Source organism: Arabidopsis thaliana, chromosome 3 (genome assembly GCF_000001735.4).
Source record: "Arabidopsis thaliana chromosome 3, partial sequence".
NCBI classification, from domain to species: Eukaryota; Viridiplantae; Streptophyta; class Magnoliopsida; order Brassicales; family Brassicaceae; genus Arabidopsis; species Arabidopsis thaliana.
This window is the reverse complement of record NC_003074.8, coordinates 3,157,081-3,183,332: the sequence shown is the minus strand read 5'-3', so window position 1 is coordinate 3,183,332 and position 26,252 is coordinate 3,157,081. Positions and strand designations below refer to the sequence as shown.

At 38.2% G+C, this 26,252-nt stretch overlaps 9 protein-coding genes, 2 long non-coding RNA genes and 1 pseudogene across 21 annotated transcripts; 6 read left to right on the top strand and 6 right to left on the bottom strand.

The window, feature by feature from the left end:
• Positions 1-4: 4 nt before the first annotated feature.
• AT3G10282 lies at positions 5-1,363 on the bottom strand (annotated as a pseudogene). Its single transcript has 4 exons — positions 1,205-1,363; positions 739-818; positions 358-518; positions 5-242 (listed from the first exon to the last, which is right to left on the bottom strand).
• Positions 1,364-1,721: 358 nt separating this feature from the next.
• Positions 1,722-3,269, bottom strand: KCS14 (3-ketoacyl-CoA synthase 14; the record flags this gene model as incomplete). Its single annotated transcript, NM_111863.2, has 2 exons — positions 1,722-2,547; positions 2,693-3,269. The coding sequence occupies 2 exons, from the start codon at positions 3,267-3,269 to the stop codon at positions 1,745-1,747; spliced, it is 1,380 nt and encodes a 459-aa protein (NP_187639.1). The 3' UTR covers positions 1,722-1,744.
• A 277-nt stretch (positions 3,270-3,546) lies between these two features.
• On the top strand, positions 3,547-10,034 carry GYRB1 (DNA gyrase subunit B; the record flags this gene model as incomplete). Of its 2 annotated transcripts, none has more annotated exons than NM_001337867.1 (21): positions 3,547-3,749; positions 4,104-4,245; positions 4,426-4,506; positions 4,593-4,706; positions 5,065-5,121; positions 5,278-5,379; positions 5,711-5,861; positions 5,954-6,030; positions 6,169-6,279; positions 6,620-6,690; positions 6,963-7,104; positions 7,505-7,603; positions 7,718-7,846; positions 8,060-8,174; positions 8,256-8,323; positions 8,411-8,524; positions 8,601-8,717; positions 8,807-8,860; positions 8,944-9,049; positions 9,235-9,365; positions 9,460-10,034. In NM_001337867.1, 21 exons carry the CDS (start codon positions 3,577-3,579, stop codon positions 9,526-9,528), a joined length of 2,223 nt encoding a protein of 740 aa, NP_001327896.1. The 2 variants fall into 2 exon arrangements, with proteins under 2 accessions (NP_001327896.1, NP_001319516.1); NM_001337866.1 differs by having other exon boundaries at positions 3,607-3,749; positions 9,460-9,528.
• Positions 10,035-10,336: 302 nt separating this feature from the next.
• Positions 10,337-12,156, top strand: AT3G10260 (Reticulon family protein). 3 transcript variants are annotated; one of them, NM_180220.4, is made up of 6 exons: positions 10,337-10,521; positions 10,821-11,005; positions 11,080-11,260; positions 11,345-11,486; positions 11,589-11,658; positions 11,751-12,130. In NM_180220.4, exons 2-6 carry the CDS (start codon positions 10,825-10,827, stop codon positions 11,918-11,920), a joined length of 744 nt encoding a protein of 247 aa, NP_850551.1. In that variant the 5' UTR covers positions 10,337-10,521; positions 10,821-10,824; the 3' UTR covers positions 11,921-12,130. The 3 variants fall into 3 exon arrangements, with proteins under 3 accessions (NP_850551.1, NP_566371.1, NP_850552.1); NM_111861.3 differs by having other exon boundaries at positions 10,341-10,557; positions 11,751-12,156; NM_180221.3 differs by having other exon boundaries at positions 10,341-11,005; positions 11,751-12,111.
• A 219-nt stretch (positions 12,157-12,375) lies between these two features.
• AT3G10250 (histidine-tRNA ligase) lies at positions 12,376-15,411 on the top strand. 5 transcript variants are annotated; one of them, NM_202542.3, is made up of 8 exons: positions 12,376-12,441; positions 12,884-12,962; positions 13,078-13,183; positions 13,534-13,716; positions 13,996-14,481; positions 14,651-14,737; positions 14,898-14,973; positions 15,076-15,411. In NM_202542.3, exons 2-7 carry the CDS (start codon positions 12,915-12,917, stop codon positions 14,960-14,962), a joined length of 975 nt encoding a protein of 324 aa, NP_974271.1. In that variant the 5' UTR covers positions 12,376-12,441; positions 12,884-12,914; the 3' UTR covers positions 14,963-14,973; positions 15,076-15,411. The 5 variants fall into 5 exon arrangements, with proteins under 5 accessions (NP_974271.1, NP_566370.1, NP_001327818.1 ...); NM_111860.5 differs by having other exon boundaries at positions 12,376-12,491; NM_001337864.1 differs by having other exon boundaries at positions 12,389-12,651; positions 15,076-15,402.
• Positions 15,412-15,465: 54 nt separating this feature from the next.
• Positions 15,466-16,635, bottom strand: AT3G10240 (F-box and associated interaction domains-containing protein; the record flags this gene model as incomplete). The annotated part of the gene is made up of 1 exon (NM_111859.1): positions 15,466-16,635. One exon carries the CDS (start codon positions 16,633-16,635, stop codon positions 15,466-15,468), a length of 1,170 nt encoding a protein of 389 aa, NP_187635.1.
• A 607-nt stretch (positions 16,636-17,242) lies between these two features.
• Positions 17,243-17,493, bottom strand: AT3G02305. Its single transcript, NR_140902.1, has one exon. It is a non-coding gene; the product is annotated as an other RNA (long non-coding RNA).
• LYC (lycopene cyclase) lies at positions 17,295-19,258 on the top strand. 2 transcript variants are annotated; one of them, NM_001084662.1, is made up of 2 exons: positions 17,295-17,350; positions 17,565-19,258. In NM_001084662.1, exon 2 carries the CDS (start codon positions 17,884-17,886, stop codon positions 18,991-18,993), a length of 1,110 nt encoding a protein of 369 aa, NP_001078131.1. In that variant the 5' UTR covers positions 17,295-17,350; positions 17,565-17,883; the 3' UTR covers positions 18,994-19,258. The 2 variants fall into 2 exon arrangements, with proteins under 2 accessions (NP_001078131.1, NP_187634.1); NM_111858.2 differs by having other exon boundaries at positions 17,295-19,258.
• Positions 19,102-21,627, bottom strand: EMB2804 (tubulin folding cofactor B). Its single transcript, NM_111857.5, has 9 exons — positions 21,461-21,627; positions 21,252-21,372; positions 21,008-21,159; positions 20,704-20,822; positions 20,525-20,586; positions 20,307-20,348; positions 20,027-20,160; positions 19,720-19,789; positions 19,102-19,343 (listed from the first exon to the last, which is right to left on the bottom strand). The coding sequence occupies exons 2-9, from the start codon at positions 21,354-21,356 to the stop codon at positions 19,296-19,298; spliced, it is 732 nt and encodes a 243-aa protein (NP_187633.2). The 5' UTR covers positions 21,357-21,372; positions 21,461-21,627; the 3' UTR covers positions 19,102-19,295.
• AT3G02295 lies at positions 20,812-21,029 on the top strand. The gene has a single exon (NR_140901.1). It is a non-coding gene; the product is annotated as an other RNA (long non-coding RNA).
• AT3G10210 (SEC14 cytosolic factor family protein / phosphoglyceride transfer family protein) lies at positions 21,608-23,244 on the top strand. Its single transcript, NM_111856.3, has 3 exons — positions 21,608-21,982; positions 22,194-22,458; positions 22,698-23,244. The coding sequence occupies exons 1-3, from the start codon at positions 21,754-21,756 to the stop codon at positions 22,915-22,917; spliced, it is 714 nt and encodes a 237-aa protein (NP_566369.1). The 5' UTR covers positions 21,608-21,753; the 3' UTR covers positions 22,918-23,244.
• AT3G10200 (S-adenosyl-L-methionine-dependent methyltransferases superfamily protein) lies at positions 22,459-25,861 on the bottom strand. 2 transcript variants are annotated; one of them, NM_111855.4, is made up of 7 exons: positions 25,574-25,861; positions 24,963-25,377; positions 24,602-24,891; positions 24,153-24,530; positions 23,826-24,072; positions 23,576-23,717; positions 22,459-23,478 (listed from the first exon to the last, which is right to left on the bottom strand). In NM_111855.4, exons 1-7 carry the CDS (start codon positions 25,713-25,715, stop codon positions 23,317-23,319), a joined length of 1,776 nt encoding a protein of 591 aa, NP_187631.2. In that variant the 5' UTR covers positions 25,716-25,861; the 3' UTR covers positions 22,459-23,316. The 2 variants fall into 2 exon arrangements, with proteins under 2 accessions (NP_187631.2, NP_001326695.1); NM_001337862.1 differs by having other exon boundaries at positions 23,145-23,717; positions 25,574-25,750.
• Positions 25,862-26,252: the final 391 nt, after the last annotated feature.

The window sequence follows — 26,252 nt, the reverse complement described above, 5'->3', positions numbered from 1 at the left end:
AAATTCATTTTTTTAGTTCGATTCTACCAATACGCAGGTTTAGATGAACGCAACACAACAATTCATGTATACGTATAAAGAAACTGAATCTGTCAAACTGTGGCATGTTGCAACCTTCTGGCATCAAATGAGAAATCGGGTCTGCCCATTCCACATGGAAGATGACCATTGTTTACATTCAAAACCAGAATACAATGGTCTCTTCCGGTCTTCAACCCATTTTCCCTTTGCAGAGTTACAAACTGAATAGGAAACCAAAATGCATCACAAAACCAGACTATAATATCTTGAGATTCAAAAACTTTGGATCATAAACTTACTAAATAGTAGAAGACATAGCCAAAAAAAAATGAATACTAAAAGCTGTGGAGAGCATATAAATACCTGAAGAAGATGAAAACTGACGTTATACATCAAAAAGAGAATCATGAAGCGAGTTTTCCTCAGAAACCAGGAGTAAAATCACCAAAAGAATGATGATAATCAAGGCAAGTGATACACTCCCTCTGAATATATGACTTTTTACCACCAGACATCTTAGAGATTATCATCAACAAAGAAAACGCTTAAGCTCTTCTATATGAATTGCATTGGTTTTAATTTTGTTCCAAGCTTTTTGTTTGACAACAGTTTTGATACTTCGGAAAAGAGAAGTAAATAAATATAAACATAGGAAGGGAGGAGCTACATGTCTACTATTTTTATTTTATAAGCCAATCAGAGCGTTTCATGTCATACCCCACTCTCACCTCTCGGGCAATTTCACACCCACTCTCACCAATCGCGTGATGAGCGCGTGTATACGTTTTCTGTGGGTTCTAACCCACCAAATGGCTTGTTTTGAAACACACTCGCTCCTTTAAAAAAAAGCCTCGAGTGCGTGATTTCAGTGTCTTTCTCCTTTAATTCCAATTCAAACCCAACCGAAATCAATTGAATTTTTCAAAACCATGTAAACCGAACCGAAATTAAAACACAAACGACAAACTAGCAATTGTCACTTCCACTATTGATCCAACTCCGACGAACCAGATTGATAATTTTGATTCGATTCCACACAGATAACATATAGTCCAAACCAAACGCAATTCATAAGAGAGCCAAATTATTACGCTATGTTCGAAGCTTTTTTAACTTGCCACAAATCAATTCACAAAATAAGAAATTGTGCTCAGAAATTTTCAGAAGAATTCTCGATCATAACTTTATGCGGTGGTGGTGGCTGTGAATAGCCAACGGAGATTGCTCCATGAGAAATTGAACCGGCATCGCCGCCGGTTTCATTGTCCACATAGTAACTCCGATTGCTGTGCGAGTTTATCTCAGTCTCCCTTATTGCGGTAATGGTGAAACCAGTCCACATATATTTTAATCAATGGATTATTGGGCTTTTTATATTAGGCCCATTAAATTCATCCGGCTTTTAAATAAAATGAGTTTTGTGATAGTCCGAGACCATTGCATTCCTCAGTGAATACAACAACATTATCTGTCTTACTAAATGTAAATGACCATATCAACAAAAAAAAATCGACTTGTTTGTCAATAAATAAAAATTCCTCGATTTCCATATTCATATAAAAGAAATAGATACCAAATTGTTGGCAAAAACAAGCAAATAATACATATTTGTGGGGAGAGAAACAAAAAAAAAAGCTACACTTTAATAGAAAGCTAATAACATATTGTTGACTTATGATAACTTGTAACGTGACTTCACACGCGTAGTAGTATTACTTAAAACTTAGGTCACGTGAACTGGATACTTATGAACCGAGTCACCCCACGGGTTACCCACCAATGACTCGTTAGCCGGAATCGTTCTCAATGCTCTCCACACAATACTATTACATTTAAAACCCGACCCAAACGCCAACTGCCAAACCCTATCTCCTCGTTTGACCCGACATTTAGCCTCCACGTAAGCCAGCTCGTACCACAGCGACGAGCTTGAAGTGTTTCCAAAGCGGTGCAAAGTCATCCGAGACGGCTCAAGATCAAACTCACTAAGTCCAAGACCTTTTTCAACCGCGTCAAGTAACGCTCTACCACCAGCGTGAATACAGAAATGCTTGAAACATAGTTTAAAATCCGGAACATATGGACTAACCTTTAACCGGAAAAGCTTACTCTTTACCAAAAAGAGGATAAACCGGAGTTTTTCAGATAAAGGCAAAACAAGCGGACCAAGTGCTGTTAGATTCGTCTTTAACGTGTCACCAGCAACAACCGTTAGTTCTTTAGAGAGTGCGACTCCAACGATACCTTTACTATCTTCTTTTTGTTCAGCACAAGTGTAGTGTTTATCGCTAGAGCCTTTGTGAGTCCTTACAATATGAGTCAATTCGTACTTAGACCGGACTCGGTCTTGACTCCGGTTTGAGAGCATAACCGCAGCGCCACCTACTCGGAATAGACAGTTAGGGACTAACATTGACCGGTCGTTGCCTCGATACATGCTTAGAGTCATGTTCTCCGTACTAACAATAACTGCGTAGGTATTAGGGTTTGCCTTTAGTAGATTTGTGGCGAGGTCCACGGAGATTCCTAAAGAAAGTTCAAGAAGCTATGAAGAGTGGTAAACTCTAAAAGGAAAGATAGAAACTGGGGAGTTGGCTGATAAAGATGGACAGTAACGATTGCGTAATATAAATTTATCGGCCTCGTCAAGCCCCGGCGCTGCATCCCATACCGGAGAGATTGTAAGTTTTGACGTCGGTTTTAAGCTTGTACCGGTTTACGATCATGGACGAGAGAGATGGGTTAGGGTTAAACAAGCTGCAGTTTACGATGAAGATTCCGACTTCTCTCGGTTCGATTCCGGTTTTCTTAAATAGTGAGTTAAGAGCTCCGAAGATGACTAATTCGGATTCATGTCTCGCCTCGTACATTGATGGAGTTGGTGGAGAGGTTAACATGCAACGTGGGGAGTACGTATCGTCTCCTAAACCGGACCGGTTTAGTATCCTCGTCATGAATTGGATTGTTTCTTCGGTGTAGAGTTGAGCGCCTTTGGCCATGTTGAAGAACGTTTCGGATGAGATTTTGCAAGAATCCGTGGGTTGGTGACATGAGAAATCCACTAGGTAAACCGGTTTAGACCGGGTGGTTGAGTAGGCATAGAAGAAGATGGATATCAGGAGTAAACCGATCTTGACCGGAAAAGGAGAGAAGAAGTCATGGTGAAAGTGAAGTAGATCAAGTTCAAAGAGAGATAGAAGGATGAGTATAAGCAAAAGAAGCTTGAAATCTGCCATTGCAATGAACATATGAGAAAATATTGGGCATTGGGTGGGTTTTAATTTATAAGCAACGTACCTTACCAATATTTATGATATGAATAGAGATGGCGTTAAGCGCGTTTGTGCCGCGGAAAATGTGGTCTGCGTTTTAAGGTTCACCTATTCAAACAAAATTCAGAGACATCGAAAATGAAAAATCCTTAATGGTTTTTTTTGGGCTGCAAATCATAATCGGAATTTATTTAATTGAAGTACAAGAACTTTGGGCCGGGTGGGTTTGAGTAACCCGGCCCGACATGAGTACCCGTAAAACTTGTTTGAAGCAGAAGAAAACATGTCTTTGACTGTCACCATCAACTCCTCCATGGCTCTAGTTCAGAGACAACACTCTTATCTTCTCCGTTATTTTCGTCTCATGGCTTCTCGTCCTCGTCCTCGTCTCTTCTCTCACTCTCTATATCCTTCACTTCACCGTCACTCCTCAGCTCTCAGCTCTTCAACACCCAGGTATTGTATTAATTAGCTCATTTCTTCTTTTCACTTTTCCGGTTTTGGTTTCCGGGGAAATTACGCAGTGAAATGAAGATTGAATAGAAGAAGCAATACCAATTTGCCTCCGATGATAAAAATCATTCCTTTACGCGATTGCTGATAGTTTCCAAGTTTTCTCGGAATTGGGAATTTTATGTTATACTACTTTTCAAGTGAAAGTCAATTGCTTTCTTCAGCTCCTTCAAAAATGTTTTTCGTATTTGGTCACTTTCAGGGCTTTAGTTTACTATTAACATTTAGCTATGTGATTCGCTTCCATAGTCTGAAGCAAAAGTTGGTAGTATAACCATTATTCACATTTGGTTTCAGGATAAAGTTTCAGTTAGCCAATGTTTTTAGTCAAAGACTTGTACAAAGAAATGCGGTCTCACCTAAAAGTTTTATGTCATCGACCATGGAGTCTCTCCAAGAGAGCTCTACCTCTAAGGATTATAGTTCCGAGCACATCCAAGTAATTCCTCTAAAGATCTTTTTCGTTTTCTTGCTTTTTTAGATGATTTGCTGTTTTTATGTTTGTGTACTCGATCATTGGAACGATGTTTTCTTCTATAGTTATTGAAAATTCCTACTATGAATCTCTTAGTTTCACTTTTTTGGGTTATTGTATCTTAAATTCTCTATGGTGTATTAGGTGTTGGAAGGCTTAGACCCTGTCAGGAAAAGACCTGGGATGTATATTGGTAGCACTGGATCTCGTGGTTTGCACCATCTGGTAAATGCCTTTTTCTTTTGACGTTCTTGGTCGTGACTGGCTCCTATCAACTGGTTATATCCTTCCCAATACATGTTGTTTCTTAGGTTTATGAGATCCTTGACAACGCAATTGACGAGGCCCAAGCTGGTTTTGCTTCAAAGATCGACGTTGTTTTACATTCAGATGATTCAGTCAGCATTTCAGACAATGGACGTGGGGTATGTGATTTGTTCCACTTACTCATCTTCGCGTATATTTGTAACTGAAAACATGGATATTGTTTTCTTATGCCGAGATGCAAGAGAAAGGTTAAGTGGCACCCAATGGCATTCTGTACTCTGTAGTTATGTGTAGGAGCCAATTTTGGTATTCCTAGCTGATTTTTCTCAAAGCTTCCGGTTTTATATCTAATGTGCACCAAGAGTAAACAATATATGTCAATCATGCTCTATCTTATTCATTTACGTTTTTTTTATTTATTTTGTATATAGCTTTCTTTCATCCCAGAAGTAAAATTTGTTGCTAATATCAAAATGCATTTGGTCACTTTTATTCATACAAGCTTTCTGTCTGCAGATACCCACAGATTTGCATCCTGCAACGGGAAAATCGTCTTTGGAAACTGTCCTTACGGTACTGCCACTTGACAAACATCTATTAGTACACCTTATACTTATATATTGTGTAGAAAGCTATCTATGTTTGTCTCAATGTTGATTCACACGTATTTTTGTTTTTGTTATCCTAACATTTGGTCCTGCAATTAATCAGTGCTTTTTATTTGTGCAGGTCTTACATGCAGGTGGTAAGTTTGGTGGCAAGAGTAGTGGGTACAGCGTGTCTGGTGGATTGCATGGCGTAGGTTTATCGGTTGTGAATGCATTGTCAGAGGTGTGTTGTAACCGTTAGTACATTGTTGCCTTTTCTGCTAAATTGAAAATATCCTCTGTCACATGTTTGTAATGATAATTAGATCCTGCGCATTTGATCGTATAGGAAGGGTTTGCTATGTTATTGCAAATTCTTTATTTTGTGTGAAAGTTAATCTAATGTCCAAACCTGATATCATATGAGAAAGATCCTGGAATGGTTCTGTACTGAGTGCTGGGGCTATCAATTTCAGATACTTTCAACTATAAGAAACTGTTATATTTGGCAAGACATCAGGAGTCTATTAGGATAATATGCATACAACTAATTATGGAGCTCCCATTATTCACAGGCATTGGAGGTTATAGTTCGCAGAGATGGAATGGAGTTTCAGCAGAAGTATTCTCGTGGAAAGCCCGTAACAACACTTACATGTCATGTCCTACCACCAGAGTCAAGGGGGACTCAAGGGACATGCATCCGGTTCTGGCCTGACAAAGAAGGTTTTGCCTGTTTTCCGTACTTATCTATTGTACCCTCCCAAAGATAGGATTTGATGACTAACTTATCTTTTCTGAAACAAACTGGTAATCAGTATTCACAACTGCAATTCAATTCGACCATAACACTATTGCTGGACGGATCAGGGAGCTTGCTTTTCTCAATCCAAAGGTATAGGCAGCCGTGATATTTGATTTGTGTGCTTCACGGAGCATTCTTAACCTGCTCGTTTTAGTGAGTTCTTATTTAGCAGAAGCTAGTGTTCGACTGTTTCCTTTGTCATAATCAAGAGGTTCATATTGAATGCAGGTTACAATCTCTCTAAAAAAGGAGGATGATGATCCAGAAAGGGACGTGTATAGTGAATATTTTTATGCTGGAGGGTTAACTGAATATGTTAGCTGGCTAAATACTGATAAGGTGAGGCATGTACTGTGGGTCCCTTGTTATAGTTGTATAAAATCTCAATATTTGCCAATCGGTGATGCTAGACTTAAAATAGTGGCAATTAAATTGGAATGGGTTTTGTGAAACAAAATGCAATGGGGATGGTACTAATACTTTTCCTTCTCAGCTTACTTGATGGTAAGATGTGTTGTCTGTTCATTATTCTTTAGGGCTCTATTTAGCATGAGCATGGAACCTTTGTAAACTTAATCTCTATTATGTTAGCTCTTATGCATTTAGGTCTCTGGTGTTATAGGTCATCCTTATTACTTTTCCCTTCCGAAAATATGAATTTACAATTCGTTTTGTTCAGAAACCGCTTCATGATGTGCTGGGTTTCCGGAAAGAGATAAATGGCTCCACCGTTGACGTTTCACTTCAGTGGTATTTTACTCTTCCTTCTACATACGTCGTCTAATATCTGCTCATGTGATGAACAGATTATAATCTGGGTTGCATTTAGCGTAAAACCACATACTTGAACATTTTGGCTGACTGATTTTATGGTTTACTTTATCTAAACTGGATGGAAATATGTTGTACCGTATGCGGAGTTGATGACTGTATATACAGTTCTTCTAGACGAATATGTGTATATCATGGTAGCTATCCAAAATTTATATGGATCTAAGTATATAATCTCGTTATTGTACCAGGTGCTCAGATGCCTATTCAGACACGATGCTGGGATACGCGAATAGTATTCGGACCATAGATGGTGGGACACATATAGAAGGTGTGAAGGCTTCATTAACAAGAACTCTAAATTCCCTTGCAAAAAAGTTAAAGGTTATCAAGGTGGGATACAACTTACCAACTGCGTTTTTTCCACTTTATATTTCCACTCTTAGAGGCTTAGAGCCTTTTTCCCCTTCTCTTTTCCTCCTTTTTCATGGAAACTGCAAATGCCTAATTGCGGTTAGTTGGTCATTATTGTGGTTGAAAGAGTCTTCTGAGATAATGTAGGTCAAGGGTTATATTATCTATTCCTCTCCATGGATTGAGACTAAATTTAAATACTCATCTGCACTTAAAAGACATGCTTTACGGACAATTAATAATGTACTACCATGATTGAACTGTGAAACATGCCAGTTATAGAGGTTGTTTTTTGCTTACATTTAAGCATTTATCTTGACCTGTTCTGAAAAGGTTGCTAACTCATAGTGTAACTTATTGTTGTTGGTTATGTTTTCAGGAAAAGGATATTAGCTTAAGTGGGGAACATGTTAGGGAAGGATTGACCTGCATTGTCTCAGTCAAGGTTCCGAACCCTGAGTTTGAAGGTCAAACAAAGGTACTAGGGAGCATAATGATATGTTGACCCTCATTTTTGTCAACAATCTCTGGTCAGCAGGCCATAAGTTTTCTTGGATTCTGTTGATCATTTTAATTTTTTTGTGTCCCAAAGACAAGACTAGGAAATCCAGAGGTGAGAAAAATTGTTGACCAATCAGTCCAGGAGTACCTCACGGAGTACTTGGAATTGCATCCGGATGTACTTGAAAGCATTATTTCCAAATCCTTGAATGCGTACAAGGTGCGACATTGAAATACCTGCTCATACTGTCACATCTTCACCTACACACACATGCACTCAAACACTCAAACATGTGTTTTATCCCTTGAGAAGCATTTTCTGATATCTGTGATTAGCGTATTCTTTGATTGAGTATGTGTCTCCTACAGTATGTCTAGTTACTAACTTCAACCAAATGACCATGGATTTTCCTTGCTGACTCTTTCTTTTTAGGCTGCTCTGGCTGCCAAGAGGGCTAGGGAGTTGGTAAGATCAAAAAGCGTTTTGAAGTCATCCTCACTTCCTGGGAAACTTGCAGATTGCTCATCTACAGATCCTGCAGAATCTGGTATGCATTAACCAATATGAAAGTGCCTTGTAAGCTGTGAAAGTTAGTCAGTTTATTGACATCTATCTCCTATGCTACCAGAGATTTTCATTGTCGAAGGAGATTCGGCTGGTGGCAGCGCGAAACAGGGTCGTGACAGGCGTTTCCAGGTAAAAAAAATCATTCTGCTCAGCGTGTCACTAACAGGCTCTGCTTCTATTTTGTTAGTCTGTAACACTGTATTTCGATCTATGCAGGCAATTCTTCCTTTGAGAGGCAAAATTTTGAATATTGAGAGAAAGGATGAAGCAGCAATGTATAAGAACGAAGAAATTCAAAATCTTATTCTTGGCCTTGGTCTTGGAGTTAAGGTAATATATCCTTTTTCATATCCTGCTGTTTGTTGGTATGTTCGGAAAACTCAGTTTGACATAAAACTTATTTCAGGGAGAAGATTTTAACAAGGAGAATCTGCGTTACCATAAAATTATCATCTTAACAGATGCAGATGTTGATGGTGCACATATCCGGACACTTCTGTTGACCTTTTTCTTCAGATATCAGGTACTAGTTTAGTTTGATAAAACATTAGTTGAAGTAGCCTTGATTGCTGATTGAGTTATGTGAAATTTAATGAAATTTACTTTCTACAGAGAGCCTTGTTTGACGCGGGTTGCATATACGTTGGTGTTCCACCTCTTTTCAAGGTAAGCTCTTAGTATCTATAATCTTATGCTTCAGATTGAACGGAATTTTTTTCTAAAGCTAGTCTCTCTGTGAAAACGATCAGGTTGAGAGGGGGAAACAGGCGCACTACTGCTACGATGATGCAGCTCTTAAAAAAATCACTGCTTCGTTCCCTGGAAACGCATCCTACAACATTCAGAGGTTCAAAGGTAAAACATCCTACTTCTCACATCATGAATGTGTTCTTTTGGAAAGGATAAATAACTATGAAAAGTAATGTATAGTAGTTGTTATGTGTTAGCTATTAAGATACTCTTGAGTGTGTGCATAACGAAATCTAGATTAGTCTCAACTATTGGATTCTATGTAATGTTTCTTGCTTTTGCATCTGCAGGTTTGGGTGAGATGATGCCTGCGCAGCTATGGGAAACAACGATGAATCCAGATACAAGGATATTGAAGCAACTAGTTGTTGACGACGCAGCAGAAACGAATATGGTCTTCTCATCTCTGATGGGTGCTCGGGTAAGCCAATGAATTGCCAGACTCGGACTCATGATAATAGTCAATAAACTGGCATAACTCATCGTGACAATGTTATGTTCTGTGTATGTTTCAGGTCGATGTCAGGAAGGAACTCATCAAAAGTGCTGCGACTAGGATGAATCTGGAGAATCTCGACATATAACACAGCTTATAGTTATTGCTTCAGCTATATACAAACAACAAAGAAACGACTCTGGTGAAATGCAAAGGGAGACATCATCATTTCAAGGTTAAATCATATAGTCACAGGCCAACAGGATTTTGTTCTTCTTCTGGCCTATAAAGGACAAAATTCATTGTTAGGATTATCTCTTTCAATGTCAAAATTTAGCAATTCACAAGGCTCTTTGTTGGGCGTTTCTTTCCATTGGAACTAGAATTTTTCTAGAGACAAGAGAAATTTGCATTCACTAGGTATTTACTATATATTATGACTTCAACAATTTGGCATTCCTGAAAATCATGCATGCGACGAAGTTAAAACTAATGATTAGAAGGAAGATGAGAAGGTAACTATTGTGCAATGAATATCTTCTCTGCCTGTTGTATTGATTTTAATTGTATTCGAGGTTAAGTTTTGACTGATGTTTTACTAGCGATCGCAGAGTGATCGATAATTAACAAGTTTATTTTTCGATTTGGTAGGTATATAGTGAATTAAACATGATTTTTGTTCTTCCTGAACAACCTAAAGCAGTGTTATGAACGCATCACGCATGTAACAACCAGTCAACCATATTAGTGTGACTTTAATTCATTGAATAAATGAAATTTTTTTATTTTCAACAAGGCTTGTAACGGTTGATAAATCTACTCAGAAAACTTCTTTTTGTTTGTCTTGCAAATACAAACGATACGTTTCAACTCTTTTTTTGGCGTCCAATAATACTTCTTAAAAAATAATTTGTTTATTGTCATGAGCTACACGTGGGAAGACAAGTCCTATCCATTATTACTACACACTACTCCAACATTTGCCCACATTTTGAAAAAAACATTTTTTTGTAATTCAATTATTCGACACAACCAATCCCATCTCTTGTTTCACTTCCGCCCTCCATCTTTCTTCGTGATTGAGAGAATCTTCAACGAAAGAAAGCAACTTTTTTTGGGTGAAATTCACAGAACAACCAAGGTTTTTCTTCTTCTTCTTCTTCTCCAGTTCCTACAGGTTTACTCTTACTCATCTTCATCTTTGTCTCGTTCTTGCTCTTCAATTTCTGGTCTTTTTGTTGTTCTTGTCTTCTCGCCAAATATACTAAGATCTAAGTTTTATATCATTGTAATTATCACCAACGAACTGTTAAGACCAAATTTGATTACTCGAAATGGTTTTGGGTTTAGGGTATGAAGAACTGATCAAAAGATTCAATTTTTTATGAAGTCAACTTTCATCTGCAAATTGAGCAATCTCAGATTTCGATTGTGTTTCAGAATCATGCCTGACAAGAACATCGTAGAGGACGTTATCGGTGATTTGGTGGATAACTTCACGGAGACTGTTCAGAAGAACAAACATGGTTCCTCCTTCTTCGAACAAGAAGATTCCGTCAGTTCTCGTTTCAACCGTTTGTTTGATCGCCAGAAGCCAATTCATCATGTCTTAGGCGGTGGCAAATGTAAGAATTCGTATACAGGAACATAAATATGAGATTGGTTTTTCTTGTAATTGAGTATTGAGAGATTCCTTCAGCTGCTGATGTGTTGTTATGGAGGAACAAGAAGATCTCTGCAAGTGTTTTGATGGGAGCTACCGCAATTTGGGTGCTTTTTGAATGGATCAATTTCCATTTCCTGTCTCTCGTTTGCTATGCCCTCTTGCTTGGTATGATTGCACAATTCGTTTGGTCTAACGCCTCTGGATTCTTAAACCGGTAACTTGTTGGAGTGTTGTTGTCATTATTATTGGTACCTTGTGATTGCAATCTAACACAATGTCCTTTAATGTCTCAAAGCAGCTCACAGTCTAGAGTGCCTCGCCTAGTTCTTCCAAAGGATTTCTTTGCTGAAGTCGGTGTGGCCGTTGGAAAAGAAGTTAACCGCGGTTTGTTGTTTCTTCAGGACTTGGCTTGTAAAGGGAATTTGAAACAGTTCCTCATGGTGCGTTGTTTGTTTCAATAACCACAATCTTGTTTGTATAATGTATTAGCACTTTCATTACTATGCTAAGATAGAAACTTTGATCACAATATCATTTTTCAGGCTGTAATCGGACTATGGGTAGCTGCAATGGTCGGGAGCTGTTGCAATTTCCTAACTGTTTTGTATATCGGTGAGTGGTTCTTATTAGTGTATCCTCTTTTGAGATTGGAAGTTGAGTAATACAAGACTTTAAAGGGATGCATTTTATGTGTGTGTGTGAAGGGTTTGTTGGGGCACACACAATGCCGGTTCTGTATGAGAGATACGAAGACGAAGTGGATGGTTTTATGGATTCTATGATCATGAAGTTTCATAGTCATTACAAGAAGCTTGATACTGGGTTTCTCAGTAGAATCCCAAGTGGAAAGTTTGGATTAAAGAAGCGTGAGTGACTAAATCACTCAAGCATTTTCTTATTTTACCTTGTTTGTTGTTAGAACAATATGGATTATGGTTTGCTAAATGAATGTTTTGAGAATATTATTCATTCATGTAGATTTTGTGTATTTCCTTACTAAACAATACCTTGTCCATGTATTTGTCAATACCTTGGTTAATAAGAGAATCATCATATCTGTCAAAATTATACAAGTAGATTGAGAGTTCATTAACTCAATGTCTAAAAATGTAAGACTTAAAACAAGTTTGAATCAAAATTATTTCACAAATCAAAAGTATGGTTTTCTTATTTCGTAAGAATCGTTGACTAATATTGACCGGCTGGCTAATAAGAAGATCAGATAACTCTACAGGTATGGGATCCACCATTGTCAAACATTTTACACGTGTCAGCTTCCTGAGCTTCGAAGCCTGAATGTTAAAATTAAAAAATTTAAAAGAAAGAAATATAAAAAGAAGTAAATCAAAGAAAATGGAGTAAAGAAATTGATCCACGATCGATCAACAAAGTGAGGTTAGGTTCCATCTCCACCTCTTTCTCTCTCGAATCTTCTCCGATTAAAGGTGCTCTTTTGCTTATGAAATTTGTGTTTCTTAAGCTAATCGAATTTGTTTTCTTGATCGTTTTGATGTTCTTTTTTTTTTTTGTTATTGTTGTTGATTTGATGTGATCCGGTTGTATTTGAAGACGAAATCGATTCGAAGTGTTGAGGTTTAGTTTGGGGTAAAATAGATGATTCTCAATCTGTTCTTATTTGTGAATTATTTTGTATTTCTGATTCTCTGTTTTTTTCTGTTTTTTTTTGTTTTTTTTTGGATTTGAAACCTAGAGAAAGAACCTTGTTTCATTAGTGGGAGATAAAAACCTCTAATGATTTGATATAAATTTTTGAACTTGTACAGATTCGAATCGATTTCCCTTGTACCCTCTCTTAATACTGGTTCTTGCCTGACAGGAACAAGGTCTGGTTTACAAAAGTCTCATAGATGTCGAGTGGAACAGTGAGAAGGGTTTCACGTCAAGATATACAACTGGTAATAACAACAAAAATAGATCATGATGAAGGAAGGCCTTTGGTTTCATTGTCTGAATCTGCGACAATTTGAATTCGTCCTCTTCCAACTCAATAAAACTTACTTTTGGTTTCAGGTTCAAAACCTTATAGAACGATGCCTTCAACTTTACATGAATCAGAAAGAAGTTGTGGATACTTTACTAGAGCAGGCTAAAATCGAGCCTGGGTTCACAGAACTAGGTAGCCACTCAAATACTCTGTTTTCTTTTCATAGAAATTAGCATCTGATTCTGTAATCCTTGTTCATTGATGAATCTGGATTCATTACTGTGAATGAAAAGGTATTAATATATCTATTACCAGTTCAGGACATCTGTAGCCAAAATCATGTGTGAATGATTTTGTTGTTGCTTAAAACTGAAATCTTATGTATTGTTTGGTTCAAGTGTCACCAAGAAGGTCTTATTGGTCAGAACCTAGTTAGGAAGTGCTCAATAGATCATGAAATATGAGAGAATATGTATAGTAGTGAGTATCGATGATAAAAAATGGGGATTTATGATAACACGCTTTCTTTTTATGTTTAAAAGTTTGGCAGAAGCTTGAAGAAGAGAATCGGGAGTTTTTCAAAGCTTACTATCTTAGGCTAATGGTTAAACACCAGATAATGGAATTCAACAAGTTGCTTGAGCAGCAGGTTCACCACATGCGTCAGATGCATCCAACTGGTGTTGCTTCTGTCCAAAACACAAATGGTTCTCATCTTCAATCAAGTAAGATTCGTTTGGAGTGAGATGGATTTTAATTTCTGCATTTTAGGGTCTCTTTATTGCTTGTATACTTTTGCTATGAATTGTTGTTCAAGTGTTGTAGTAAACAGTCCTCATATGCATTGTCTTGTTTTCTGGCTTCCACTTTTGCTGCCTTAGTTCTTTTCAAGGTTTCTTTTTCCTGTGAACATTATGTGTTTGTTGTTTTCCTTAGATTAGTCATTCATTCAAGTCGCTAACTGATGAGTATTAAATAGCTAATCTATGTGATTTTCTTAACAGTGAATCAGAAACAATTATGCTATCCCTCTGAGCACACTGACCAATCTTTGAAGTCTGAAAGTGCACATCATCCAATGGCTTCTAGTCTGTCTAATGCATTCCTCAATGGCTCTTCCACACTCAATACAAACGTGCCCTCTTCTATAAACATATCAACCCATGCTAGGAGAGTTGATGCTTCTCCAAATATGCTCTCATCGCAGACCACAAACATGCCTATGATGCAAGGAATGAATGGAGGAATGATCAAGTCTGAGACTGCCTTTACAAACCCTGCTTCATTCATGTATGGTGGCGAACGGAATGCCCTCGAAGGACATTCGGCAGTTGGGGATACTTCGATTCCTAATTTCAGTAACGAGTCCAACAACCAACCCCTCAGTGATCCGCTTCTTGAAGCAGAAGCTTCTACTTTTGGGTTCTTAGGTCAAATTCCTCGTAACTTTAGCCTCTCTGATTTGACTGCTGATTTTTCTCAGAGCTCAGGTCTTTCTCCATCTCAATATCTCATATACTCCTTTCTCTCTCGTTGTTCTGACGTCTTAGCATGCGTATAACACCAAGTAGTTATTAGTGGTTTTCTAGTACAAGAGCCAGTAAACAGCTAATAGGATAAATTATTTGTCGTAACCATAAGTTTCCTGGTTGATTTCAGAGATTCTGGAGAGCTACGATAGATCACCCTTCCTTGTGCCGAATGCTGAAAACTTCCTGGACTCCCGTGACAGAGGAGAATATCAAGGTGAGAGAGCTCTAGGAATCTTTCTTACTTTCTGTAATATATCGCAAGTAATCGGGTTTCAAATTCTTCAAGACACAATAGACTAGCTCGCTGGTTTAGAGAAAGTAGAAGTATTGAGGCAACAGACAGAAGTGATAATGGTAAGTGTGTGTTTTTGCAGGAGACAACAAGAGATTGGATACCATATCTGAAGGTTTCAGTTACGATAACATCGGGAGCGAGTAGTTGGGTATTAGGTAAGAATATATATACTCATCTGCCTCAAATCTCAGGTTGCACTTTTTTTTTGAATTTGCATTTCCAACATCATCATTTTTTGGTTTCTGGAAACTATGCAGGTTTTGCTTTATCACTAATAACATAGGACACGTTTGTGTACAAAAGATTCAGCATTTGATGGTTTTCCTTTGCAAAGACTACTTGGTGGGGTGTATAAAAAGGGCTTTCTATTAACATTGTTACTTAAGCTTGAAGTTAGTAATAAGTTTAAGAAGAAGATCATGTAATTTTCAGTGTGTGATTTTGTCTCTTTTCTCTTGTGTTTTAGTTATCTTTTTTACTTGTTACAATTGTTACTCTTTTTTTTTCCGGATATAAGTGGTTTGGATAGTGCCGAAGGCTAAGGATAGAGTCAAAGTAAGGAATCGAAAAGAAACCAGAAACTTGCATATAAAGCAAGTGTCATTCTAAAGAACACAAGAACAAAAAAAACAAAACGAAGAAATTTCTTAAGTAAAAGAGATCTGACTCTCAACGTGATTCGGGAAAACATGGAGCGTGTAACCATGTTCATTACTGAGCACAAACTCGTCGTCAGTGAACCCTTTAAGCTCGAACCTTCTAGAAGTGTTTCTCACCGGATCATAAAAGAAAATCTTAGCCGATTTATGAAACATGGATTCTACATAAATAATCTCACCAGCATGAGTGAAACCTTTTAGTAGGAACTTATTAGTACTCAAACTCTTATCTATGTGAACAAGAGGTGCAAGAAAGTCTTTACTCGACCACTTGTTGTGTTTCTCCAAAATCCACAATCTAATACCATTCTTCTCTATTATTTCTCTACCAACGCAAGCTAACCTCCCATTATAATCTATCAGCACATCCTTGTGAACATCCGATGATGGTAACTCGATCATATCGAATATTTCAGATCTGACATCAAAGCTCATTAGAACCCACACACACATATCCTTGACATAGGCTATATGATATACAACACCGTTGATGCATCTCCCAGAATCATAATAGTCAGAACGATGCTTATTATGAGTTTTGACCGTTCTCCATAATTTTTGAGCTGATCCTAAGGTTAATACTCGACACGTATCATAAGTTGCTGAAAACTCCATGCACATTACTTTGTGTTTACCTTCCACTGGATCGTATCCTAAAAAGATTGTTAGATCATTCGAGTTCCCATTGGGTTTTGGTAAAATTAACAACTGTCGCGTACTAGGGTTCCAAACAATCAGCCTAGCTGATTCTTGAAAGCAGATCAAGCCATTGACAGATTCCGTAGGGGGGAAGTAATTCATTTCTTCTGAGAATTCCATATGATAACGATCAATAAGCTGAGAATAAGAGTGAGACTTGTTCCAAGTCTCAAACGTCTGACGATGTTGCGGAATCGAGGAAACAAAAAACTTTTCATTTGCTTTGAAGCAGAGTAAAAGCCGTGGAGACCTAGTTGTTAACAAGTTGATGAAATATGGCTCGGTGGTGATTGATGACCAAGGCTTGGACACGCAACGAAACCTCGCAACAGATTTCTCAGGCAGTCTTAGGAGTATCTCTGAGACTAGATCTAGAGGAATGGACGACGAACCTGATTTGGATCGTTTACTTTTTCTTTGGTAGGCTTTTATCTTCCTCTTCTCTTCTTGTTGCTCCATCTTTGGCCAAAACCCTAGTTTTTTCAGGCTTTTCGACCTCTTCATATTATTCTAACTCATTTTTAAGATATGTAAATAATACGAATACACACGTTGGAGATTTTATGTGATTATCTATAGACTATAGTTTCCACTTTCCAGAAGATAGTTTCCATTTTGTTTCAAAATAAAAACGGAAAGTATATAGAAGATTTCTTGGGATTATAGAAACTTCGCAATATAACGATTTTATATTGGATTCACAATGTAGCGATAAACCAAATCATTCATAGATTTTTATTTATTTGCTTTGTTAAATAAATAAAATATAACATTTAAAACATAACTTATTAATCATTAAAATTATAATTTACCAAATAATTTTTTACTTTACTTCTCATAACTTATAAGCATATTTTTTTTACAAATTTGAGAAGTAGAAAAAAAAAAAAAAAGTTTTACTAATGATCCATTGATTTCGAAATCTGGATAATGAATCAGAAATTTAACAACCATGTATTAATGCGTAAGCTAGTATTAGTGGTTATGAGTGACTAATGACCAATGTCACAAAAACCAAAAGATAATAATAATAATGGATTTGTGCACATATTGGGAAGAGAGACCCCACTAAAGGACTCATACCACAAACACATTCATAGACTCAATTCTCTCTTTCTCTCTCTTTCTGGGAAGAAGATAATTGTCTCCATCTCCATGAAGCTACTGCTTCTGGGTAAGTTTTGTGGTCTTCGTTCATCTTTTCTCTAGCAATTTAGTATTCCATTTTCTCAATCCCTCTGGTTAGAAATCGTGTCCGGTGATTTTTGAATTATATCCTTTTGGTGTTTTCTTCGATTTTGGGGGAATTCGATGGATACTCTGTTGAAAACACCCAACAAGCTCGATTTTTTCATCCCTCAGTTTCATGGGTTTGAGAGATTATGCAGTAACAATCCATACCATTCAAGGGTTAGGCTTGGTGTGAAGAAAAGGGCTATCAAAATTGTCTCTAGTGTAGTGAGTGGTAGCGCTGCTCTTTTGGATCTTGTTCCTGAAACTAAGAAGGAGAATCTTGACTTTGAGCTTCCTTTGTACGACACTTCCAAGAGTCAAGTTGTTGATTTGGCTATTGTTGGTGGTGGTCCTGCTGGTTTAGCCGTGGCTCAGCAGGTTTCTGAAGCTGGACTCTCTGTTTGTTCCATTGATCCTTCTCCTAAGCTCATATGGCCTAACAATTATGGAGTTTGGGTTGATGAGTTTGAGGCTATGGATTTACTAGACTGCCTGGATACCACATGGTCTGGTGCTGTTGTCTATGTCGATGAAGGTGTCAAGAAGGATTTGAGCCGGCCTTATGGGAGAGTTAACCGGAAACAGCTCAAATCCAAAATGCTTCAGAAATGTATTACCAACGGTGTTAAATTTCATCAGTCTAAGGTCACTAATGTGGTTCACGAGGAGGCAAACTCCACTGTGGTCTGCAGTGACGGTGTAAAGATTCAGGCTTCCGTGGTTCTTGATGCCACTGGGTTTTCCCGATGCTTGGTTCAGTATGACAAACCTTACAACCCTGGGTACCAAGTAGCTTACGGGATTGTAGCTGAAGTTGATGGTCACCCATTCGATGTAGACAAAATGGTGTTCATGGATTGGAGAGACAAACATCTGGACTCATATCCTGAGCTGAAAGAACGGAACAGCAAGATCCCAACGTTCTTGTACGCTATGCCATTTTCTTCCAACCGAATATTTCTTGAAGAAACTTCTTTAGTTGCTAGACCTGGTCTGAGAATGGAAGATATCCAAGAAAGAATGGCTGCTAGACTGAAACATCTGGGGATCAATGTGAAGAGGATTGAGGAAGACGAGCGTTGTGTGATCCCGATGGGCGGTCCTTTACCAGTCTTACCTCAACGGGTTGTGGGGATTGGTGGGACAGCAGGAATGGTTCATCCTTCAACTGGTTACATGGTTGCTAGGACTCTTGCAGCTGCACCAATAGTTGCAAATGCCATTGTGAGATACCTCGGTTCACCAAGTAGTAATAGCCTGAGAGGAGATCAACTCTCTGCTGAGGTTTGGAGAGACTTGTGGCCTATCGAACGGCGTAGACAGAGGGAGTTCTTCTGTTTTGGAATGGATATTCTGCTGAAACTCGATTTAGACGCTACTAGAAGGTTCTTTGATGCATTCTTTGATCTGCAACCTCATTACTGGCACGGATTCTTGTCTTCCAGGCTGTTTCTCCCGGAACTGTTGGTCTTCGGGTTGTCGCTCTTCTCACACGCTTCCAATACCTCAAGATTGGAGATCATGACAAAGGGGACTGTTCCTCTTGCTAAGATGATCAACAATTTGGTACAAGATAGAGACTAAGGACCAGAAACTTAGACATATAAGTACATCTGTTCTTTGGTTCTTGACCAGTAGTATATCCGCATTGCAAGTCGTTGGATAATTGTGTATAAACCACAGATCATAACCTGAATCCTTGTGAAATCAAATTGTTACTACTAGTTCATTAAAATTAATACTTTGTGCTGCATTGTGTTTCACCAACTCTTGTAAATCCAAAACTAGAGGCAAAATGTAATAAGATAAAAGAGTGGATTTTGAACACAAAAGCAAATCTTTCAAACTCCTTCCGCTCCTTAATATTTGATGCTTTCGTGAAAGTCTTATATTTCATCTTCCTCGAAAGGGTCTCTTTCCGGATAATCACCAACCTGCAAGCCAACATCAAGTTCATGAGTAGCAGAAAATGGTTTTCTAATCACTTAAACTAGGTTAACTACTAAGAACCCAATCCATACTAGGTCCAAACCATGTCCAGAAAGTCAAACTCGCCCAAACGTTAGCTTGAGAGTGATAACACCCTTAGGCATTAGCTAGTTCTATAGCTAACCCATATTCGACTCCAGACTCCTAATATCAAACTTGGAAAGGTAAAACCCGCATTGACATCTATTTGAGAAACAGCAAATACTACTATACGATGGATGATGTAGAATGACTAACCAGTTCTATGAAATGTAATAAATCATTTCACAAGCAAAATGAATTAGGCAACGGAGAAGCTAAGGCCTTAAAGAAAAAAAATACCTTTACTTTGTCAGGCCTGACCATACCACCTTGAAGCCGAGGGCACTCAAAGAATCTTGTTCCTTTCACCCTGCAAATGTAAGCCAGTATTAAATATGTGGGATCTGACAACCGAACTTCCACAAATTGTACTTATGATATGAAGTATGAACATCATGATGTTAAGAAAAAGTCTATACAAGATTAAGACGCTTAAAGTGATACTAGCACAAGGTTCTAGAAGCAAGAAAGGACTGTTACTTCAATTTGTGATAGAGTTTAACGTTAATGAATACAAAATAGCATCAAGATGAAAGAATTAACATACATGCCATCATGTTTTCCAAGGGGCTCATCATACTGAATTCCAACCCAATAGCCAGGACCCAACGACTCTGCTCGTCCAACATATTTGACCATTCCTCTTTTCTCCCCAGGCTCAACTTGGCATCTATCTCCCACCTTAACATTGGAATGGTTAAATAAATTAGAAGCATAACGAGTTGAGAAAGAGCAGAATCAGAGAGGTCAGGTCTCACAAAGTTAACAAAAAACCATGATATTTGCACAGAGATCTTCCATATACAAAAAGAATGTTTCTGACTAACCTTGATATTTGCGCAGAGATCTTCCATATAGTTCTCTTTCGTCTGTTGAAAGGATAAAATTGGAAGAAGAAACATAAGAACATTTGTATTCTTGAAAGACTTAGTCTTACCCCAAATACTTCTCCGCAGTGACTAAGCTAAAAACTTCAGTTTCGCTGAAAGTTTAACAAGAAGCAACATACAAGTTTGGCTTATATTGATATATCCGTTTGTCATACCTTAGCCTCAGCAGCAACCGGATTTTGAGAAACTCTCTTTTCTTTGAATTTCCTAAAACTGTCTGGAATTTGAACACAAGAACATACAACCATCAAACGAATCCAACATATATTCAAAGTCACTTGATAGAAAAACTTGTCTCCTTTGAGACACCGATTACAGGTAGTAGAGAATTTACCAGTTCGTTTAGCATAATCCTCCTCTGAGATGTTATACTTCTCAACCAGTGACGTATCTTCAAGCCAGCCTCCAGTTGTGACCGAGGAGGGGTCAAGATCTATGATGTGTAACCGAAACCTATTGAAAGCAGCAGAAAAGAACAATCAGATGAAATGATAAAACAAGAAGCCATGTCATGTAATTGAATGCCATCTATCAAGATTACAGTGAACAGAGATCTATTTAGTCAAACTGGCTCCAAGTTCTCTAAATTAGCCAACCTTTTGCAATCTCTACAAGCTATGAAGAAAAACAGAAGTTACCCATCAAAAGGAGAGAAGAAACCAAGAGGTCTAGAATCATCACTGAGAACTGCAACCTTTGAGCCAGAGTCATCATAGAGCTCTAAAGCCATGGAATTAACAGATGTACCACATTTCTTCCATAGCTTTTCTTTCACAGCTTCTACACTCATCTACAGAACAAAATTCAAACAAAAAAGCCTTTATAGATAGCACTACATTGAAAAACAGTTGGAATCAGTACTGAATGTAAAACGAGACTCACTTGCGGAGAGAAACGAGCGTCCGCAGAGAAGCTTTTAAGGTTGGCGTGAGTAATGTGTAGATGTACAGAGTCATCTCCTTCCAACTGTAAACGCGAAGTTGCCATTTTTTCACCTCTAGACCTGACAAAAAAGCTCTGTTAAATCACTTATCTCAATGAAATCAAAAAAAAATTCGACTTTCTCGAATTGGGTAACAAAAGACGCTTACCTTCTTAGCTATTTCTGGGCAAAGAGTTTGACTTGTCAGCAGAAATCGAATCGAATCTCGCCGGATCGGAGACGCACCGCTGAGAATGTAGCTGAGAAACGAGAGAGACGATTAATAAAACGACGTAGTTTTCTCTAGTGTTCAAAAGGTCATTAGACTCGTTAGATTTAGGCACGTGTATAGTCGCACGTTAAACACTGTGTACTCACCCGCAGGTTAGTATAAATCCTCTAATCCCTGGTCTAAACAAAAAGGACACGAGAGAATCCGTGAGGAGGAGGAATATTCCGGTGATGGCTGAAGATTTTTCGGTGGTTGTGTTGGCTTCTGATCTAGGAATTGACGCTAGACCCTTCTTGACGAGAAGCGATGACGTTGATGAACAAGAAAACTGGCATGATTGTCCCCAATACTTAGGAGATGAAGATTTCTCTGATCTCGATCTTCTCCAGTTCTTTACTCTCCAGGGCTTGGATAGGTCCGGTAACCGGATTTTCCGCATCGTCGGAAAGTATTTCCCTGGTAATCACTCTCTCTTCTTATTAGTTGAAATGTGTCTTAATTAAAAATACTGTGATTTTGGGACAAAGTTGCTAACTTGATCACAAGGACATGTTGATGTTCTCTGATTTGGCTTATTAGATTAGCGTTTTGGTATTTCCTGCTGCTTTAGATAACGTCTGGTCATGTATTGTCCACTTCAGTCTCTTCTAATTGTGTGTATGAAACGCAGCTCGTGTAGTGAGTGCGGAGCGGCTGAAGAAGTATATATCCCAGAAGATAAGCAACCAATGTCCTGAGGGACCTTTGTGCTTGGTTTACATGCATAGCACAGTCCAAAAGGACGACAATTCACCGGGAATTACCATCTTACGGTGGATTTACGAGGACCTTCCTTCAGATATCAAAGACAGGCTTCAACTTGTTTATTTCATCCACCCTGGTCTTCGTTCAAGACTTGTCATTGCCACTCTTGGCCGCCTTCTTTTAAGTGGAGGGTAATCATTTCTTTTCATATGTATCAGTTGATTTATATACAAGTTATTTCAAACTTGCATAATCGAATATTGAACCCTAAAGTTTGAAGCTTTCATGATCTAATAAACTCTGGCGTCTAGGAGTATTGATCTTCTTTTGAGCTTGTAACTTGAAACGGTTATGGGATCTAGATTACTTTAGAATCAACAACTGTGGACTTAACTGTTTTGTCAAAACAATATCTCTTTCAACATTGCAGACTGTACTGGAAGATTAAGTACGTGAGCAGGTTGCAGTACCTTTGGGAGGACATAAAGAAAGGCGAGGTGGAAATTCCCGACTTTGTGAAGAACCATGACAATGTGCTCGAGCATAGACCATTAACGGACTATGGAATCGAACCGGATCCTTTCCAGTTAAGCGAGGTTCAATCTTCATCGTTCTCTCTCAACCGCTACGAGAACAGATGGGTCTCATAGTACAATTGCTCTTTGTTGAGCTAGAACCTCTATATGTTTGTGTCTGTTGTATAGAGTAATCTAATGTATTAAACACTCGTGTATCATCAATCTGGTTTTTGATTGATTTTGGACCGAACCAGTACCAGTATTAGATTTGTTTTCGAAAGCGGGTCGAATTTTACTCTTTGTTGAGCTCGAATCTCTATGTTCTAAAAAGGTGCTAAAAATGGAAAGAAAACGGCGGATCTTGTTGGAAATCATTATTTGATTAATCTCCAAATTGGTAAAAAGGAAAAACAGAGATTGAGAAGAGGAAGGATGATCGTAAGAAGAGAAGAAGAAAGAAGTGAAGAACATGTGTTTTTCCTTTTTACGATCATGTAAACTATCATCAGAGCTAAAAATAGTGAGTCTATTTCAAATGATTGCCCAGAATCTCTTTCTGCAAAACAAAACAGACTCTGTTATCTTCTTGTCTTTGTTTTCAAGCTCATGAGTTTCCACTTCCCACAAGAATTTTGGAGCCAAGCCTCGGATCCTTGAGATGATATATTCCTCGTCCCTTATTATGACAAACCCCTGCCCAACCACCCGGAAATAATAAAAGACCAGACCACAAGTGTTCTTTTTGATTCAACAGTTTAATGTCACCTTTAGTTAGTTGTTGCAAAGGTACCTGAGGGCGAACTATGCGGTCCATCTCAAGCATGATATCCTCTAGCAAACAACCATCTCCGTAGCTTTTGTTGTAGTGAGAGAAGACATGATCGGAATGCACCAAATCATACGTGCGTGGATATGTTGAGAACGCCTCACACCTAAGACACATTTGTTCTTATTCAAGTGATGCTGATGCTTTATGGCAAGGATCCGAAACAAAACAAAAACAAGTGTTTGATAGACTAGAAGAACTCTTATCAGCTTACCAATCATGGAAAGCGCCATTTAAGCCTCTCTCGAAAATTCCAGACAAGGTATCATTCATGGTTGCAGGTACTATGTTCATTACCCAAACAGGATACGAATTCATAGCTGCAGCAAAACCACCAATGAATGCGTTCATGTCCATCACATTCCGTACTTCAGTCTCATTGACATTCATTAACCGCCAGTAATGATTAACTTGTTCTCTCCAGAACACTGTATCTGATGTATATTCATCTTCACTGATCCCTGAATGAAAGTTTTGCTAAAGTGGTTAGTTAGGGAATCTAACAGAAACATAATAATGCCACCGAAGAAGAAAGATATACCTATTTTTCTTAGAGTTGCTGGATATGCAGAAAGACGTTCAGCTAAAGAAGAGGGTCTCTCTTCTGTTTGTCCACTGATTTGCACACAATCTTTAAGAGGAACTTTCCATGATGGTTTCAAAACATCTTCCACATCACATAAACTTATTAGCTTTAGCTCTGCTTTCTGCTTAAGACAAACCTCCTTCTCTTCTTTAATCCATATTGCAGTCTGTACCTTCCGGGAAATAAGCTTCCAGCACATTGCACTAGTTAGATTGACCAACTTATCCCAAATCATAGGATACTCTTTATCCTTTCTATATGCTGGTGGTGATGAATACACGAAGAATCCATTTGGTCGGAGAAGACGATGAACTTCTTTAAGTAAGATGCCATCTGAGGAACCAAGCGGAAGCATTATCAACCAACTTCTTATAACCAAATTCAACACAAGAATACATACATACCATTTGTATGCCAGTCAACACGACATCTCGAACAATGAACCATCTCAAACGAGGCTGCAGGATATGGCAATTGTTTGGTGGCAACCGCGGATATCATTGCACCAATGCCTCTCTCCAATGCAAACTGAATCTGGTTTTCATGACCATCTTTGGGAGCAAATGAAATTGTCTGTATACCTAAGGGAAGAAGATAAGCCGCAAAGCTCGCAACTCCACAGCCAACATCAAGAACTTGTACCACCCCAGCTGAACGCAAGTCACCTGTTTCATTAGTCATCATATTCCCCAACCTGAGATAACATATACAAAATTTTAATGCAATGCATTAGACAAACATCTTCAGACATTATAAATAAATTACCTCTGGATGTATTCTGCAGCTCCATGCTTAAAATGAGTACCACCACCAGGGAACCACCAAAACTGACCTTGCTCATGGACCCAATTTTGGCCACCTTTAACTTGAGCAAGATGTGTATGGTTCACATTACTTCTCCATACATAGTCTCTACTGGTTGGCCATCTAATAGGTATCTTATAATCATTTGGCGGAGGTACCAAGCAAAAAAGGCGGTGCTCGAGTGGCGGGCAATGCCTTTCGAGGTCTTCTCTTCTAGAAAGATTCAAGCTTGGTAGCAGCTGATGCACATAGGTGACATTGTGACAAGGTATATACTCATTGAACTCCAGTGGACACACATTCATCCCAGATTCAGGTATGACTAGTGGTAATCTTCTATAAGTAAGCTCAATTTTGTTTGCAAATTTGGAAGAAGCTGCAACAACAACAAGAATCACTCTAATTATTTTGACTGAGCATTGATAAATTTAGCCTCGAGAGACCAAAACTTAGCCAAATCTACAAGAATCCAACCGCATGCAGAAAAAACTTTTGAAGAAGGAAGAACAGAGTGATCCTTTTACCAAAAAAAAATAAAGAGAGAGAGAGAGTGAGAGTGAGAGAGTAGGGACCAGAGTGAGAAGAAGGATGAGAGACGTAAATGGGTTGGTTGGTTCCGAAGAGAGAGCCAGTGTAAAATGATCCAACCATAAGAACGAGAGCCACCATTATCGTCTGCCCGGATCTCTCTGCACCAATTACAGAACCTCTCATTGTTTCTGTCGCTCTTTCTTCTTCTTCTTCTTCTTCTTCTTAAAGGAGAAGTATCTATCGTTTCTTCGTGTTCCTCGGGATTCGTTTCTACTTTACTTTCGAATCCAAACAATGGATCAAGTAAGCAGAGTGAGAGAGTGGTCTTCAGCCTTTGAGACTTGTCACGTCCTCACTTAATCTACGTGTCAAAACAGTTTTATTTAGATGAGTAATATCTTCAGAAATTAATATCTTTAATTTTAGTAATATATTATTGTTTTTTCGTTTTTTTTTTCTTTTCTCTATTGCTTTAAATTTTGAAGTTTCCATATTAGGACGATTCGGAGATTATGAAATTGATTTGAATATTTAAGTTATGAATTATGATACTTTCTTGAATTAATTCTATCTCGTAATCTCTAAATTCTTCTAACGATTCACTGTTTGGAAACTTAACAATCACAAGTTGAAAAAGAATATTCGTTGACAAAATAATTAAGGAAATACTTTAGTTGTTGACCAATTATTTTGGACATGTATTTAACTGATATATATCCT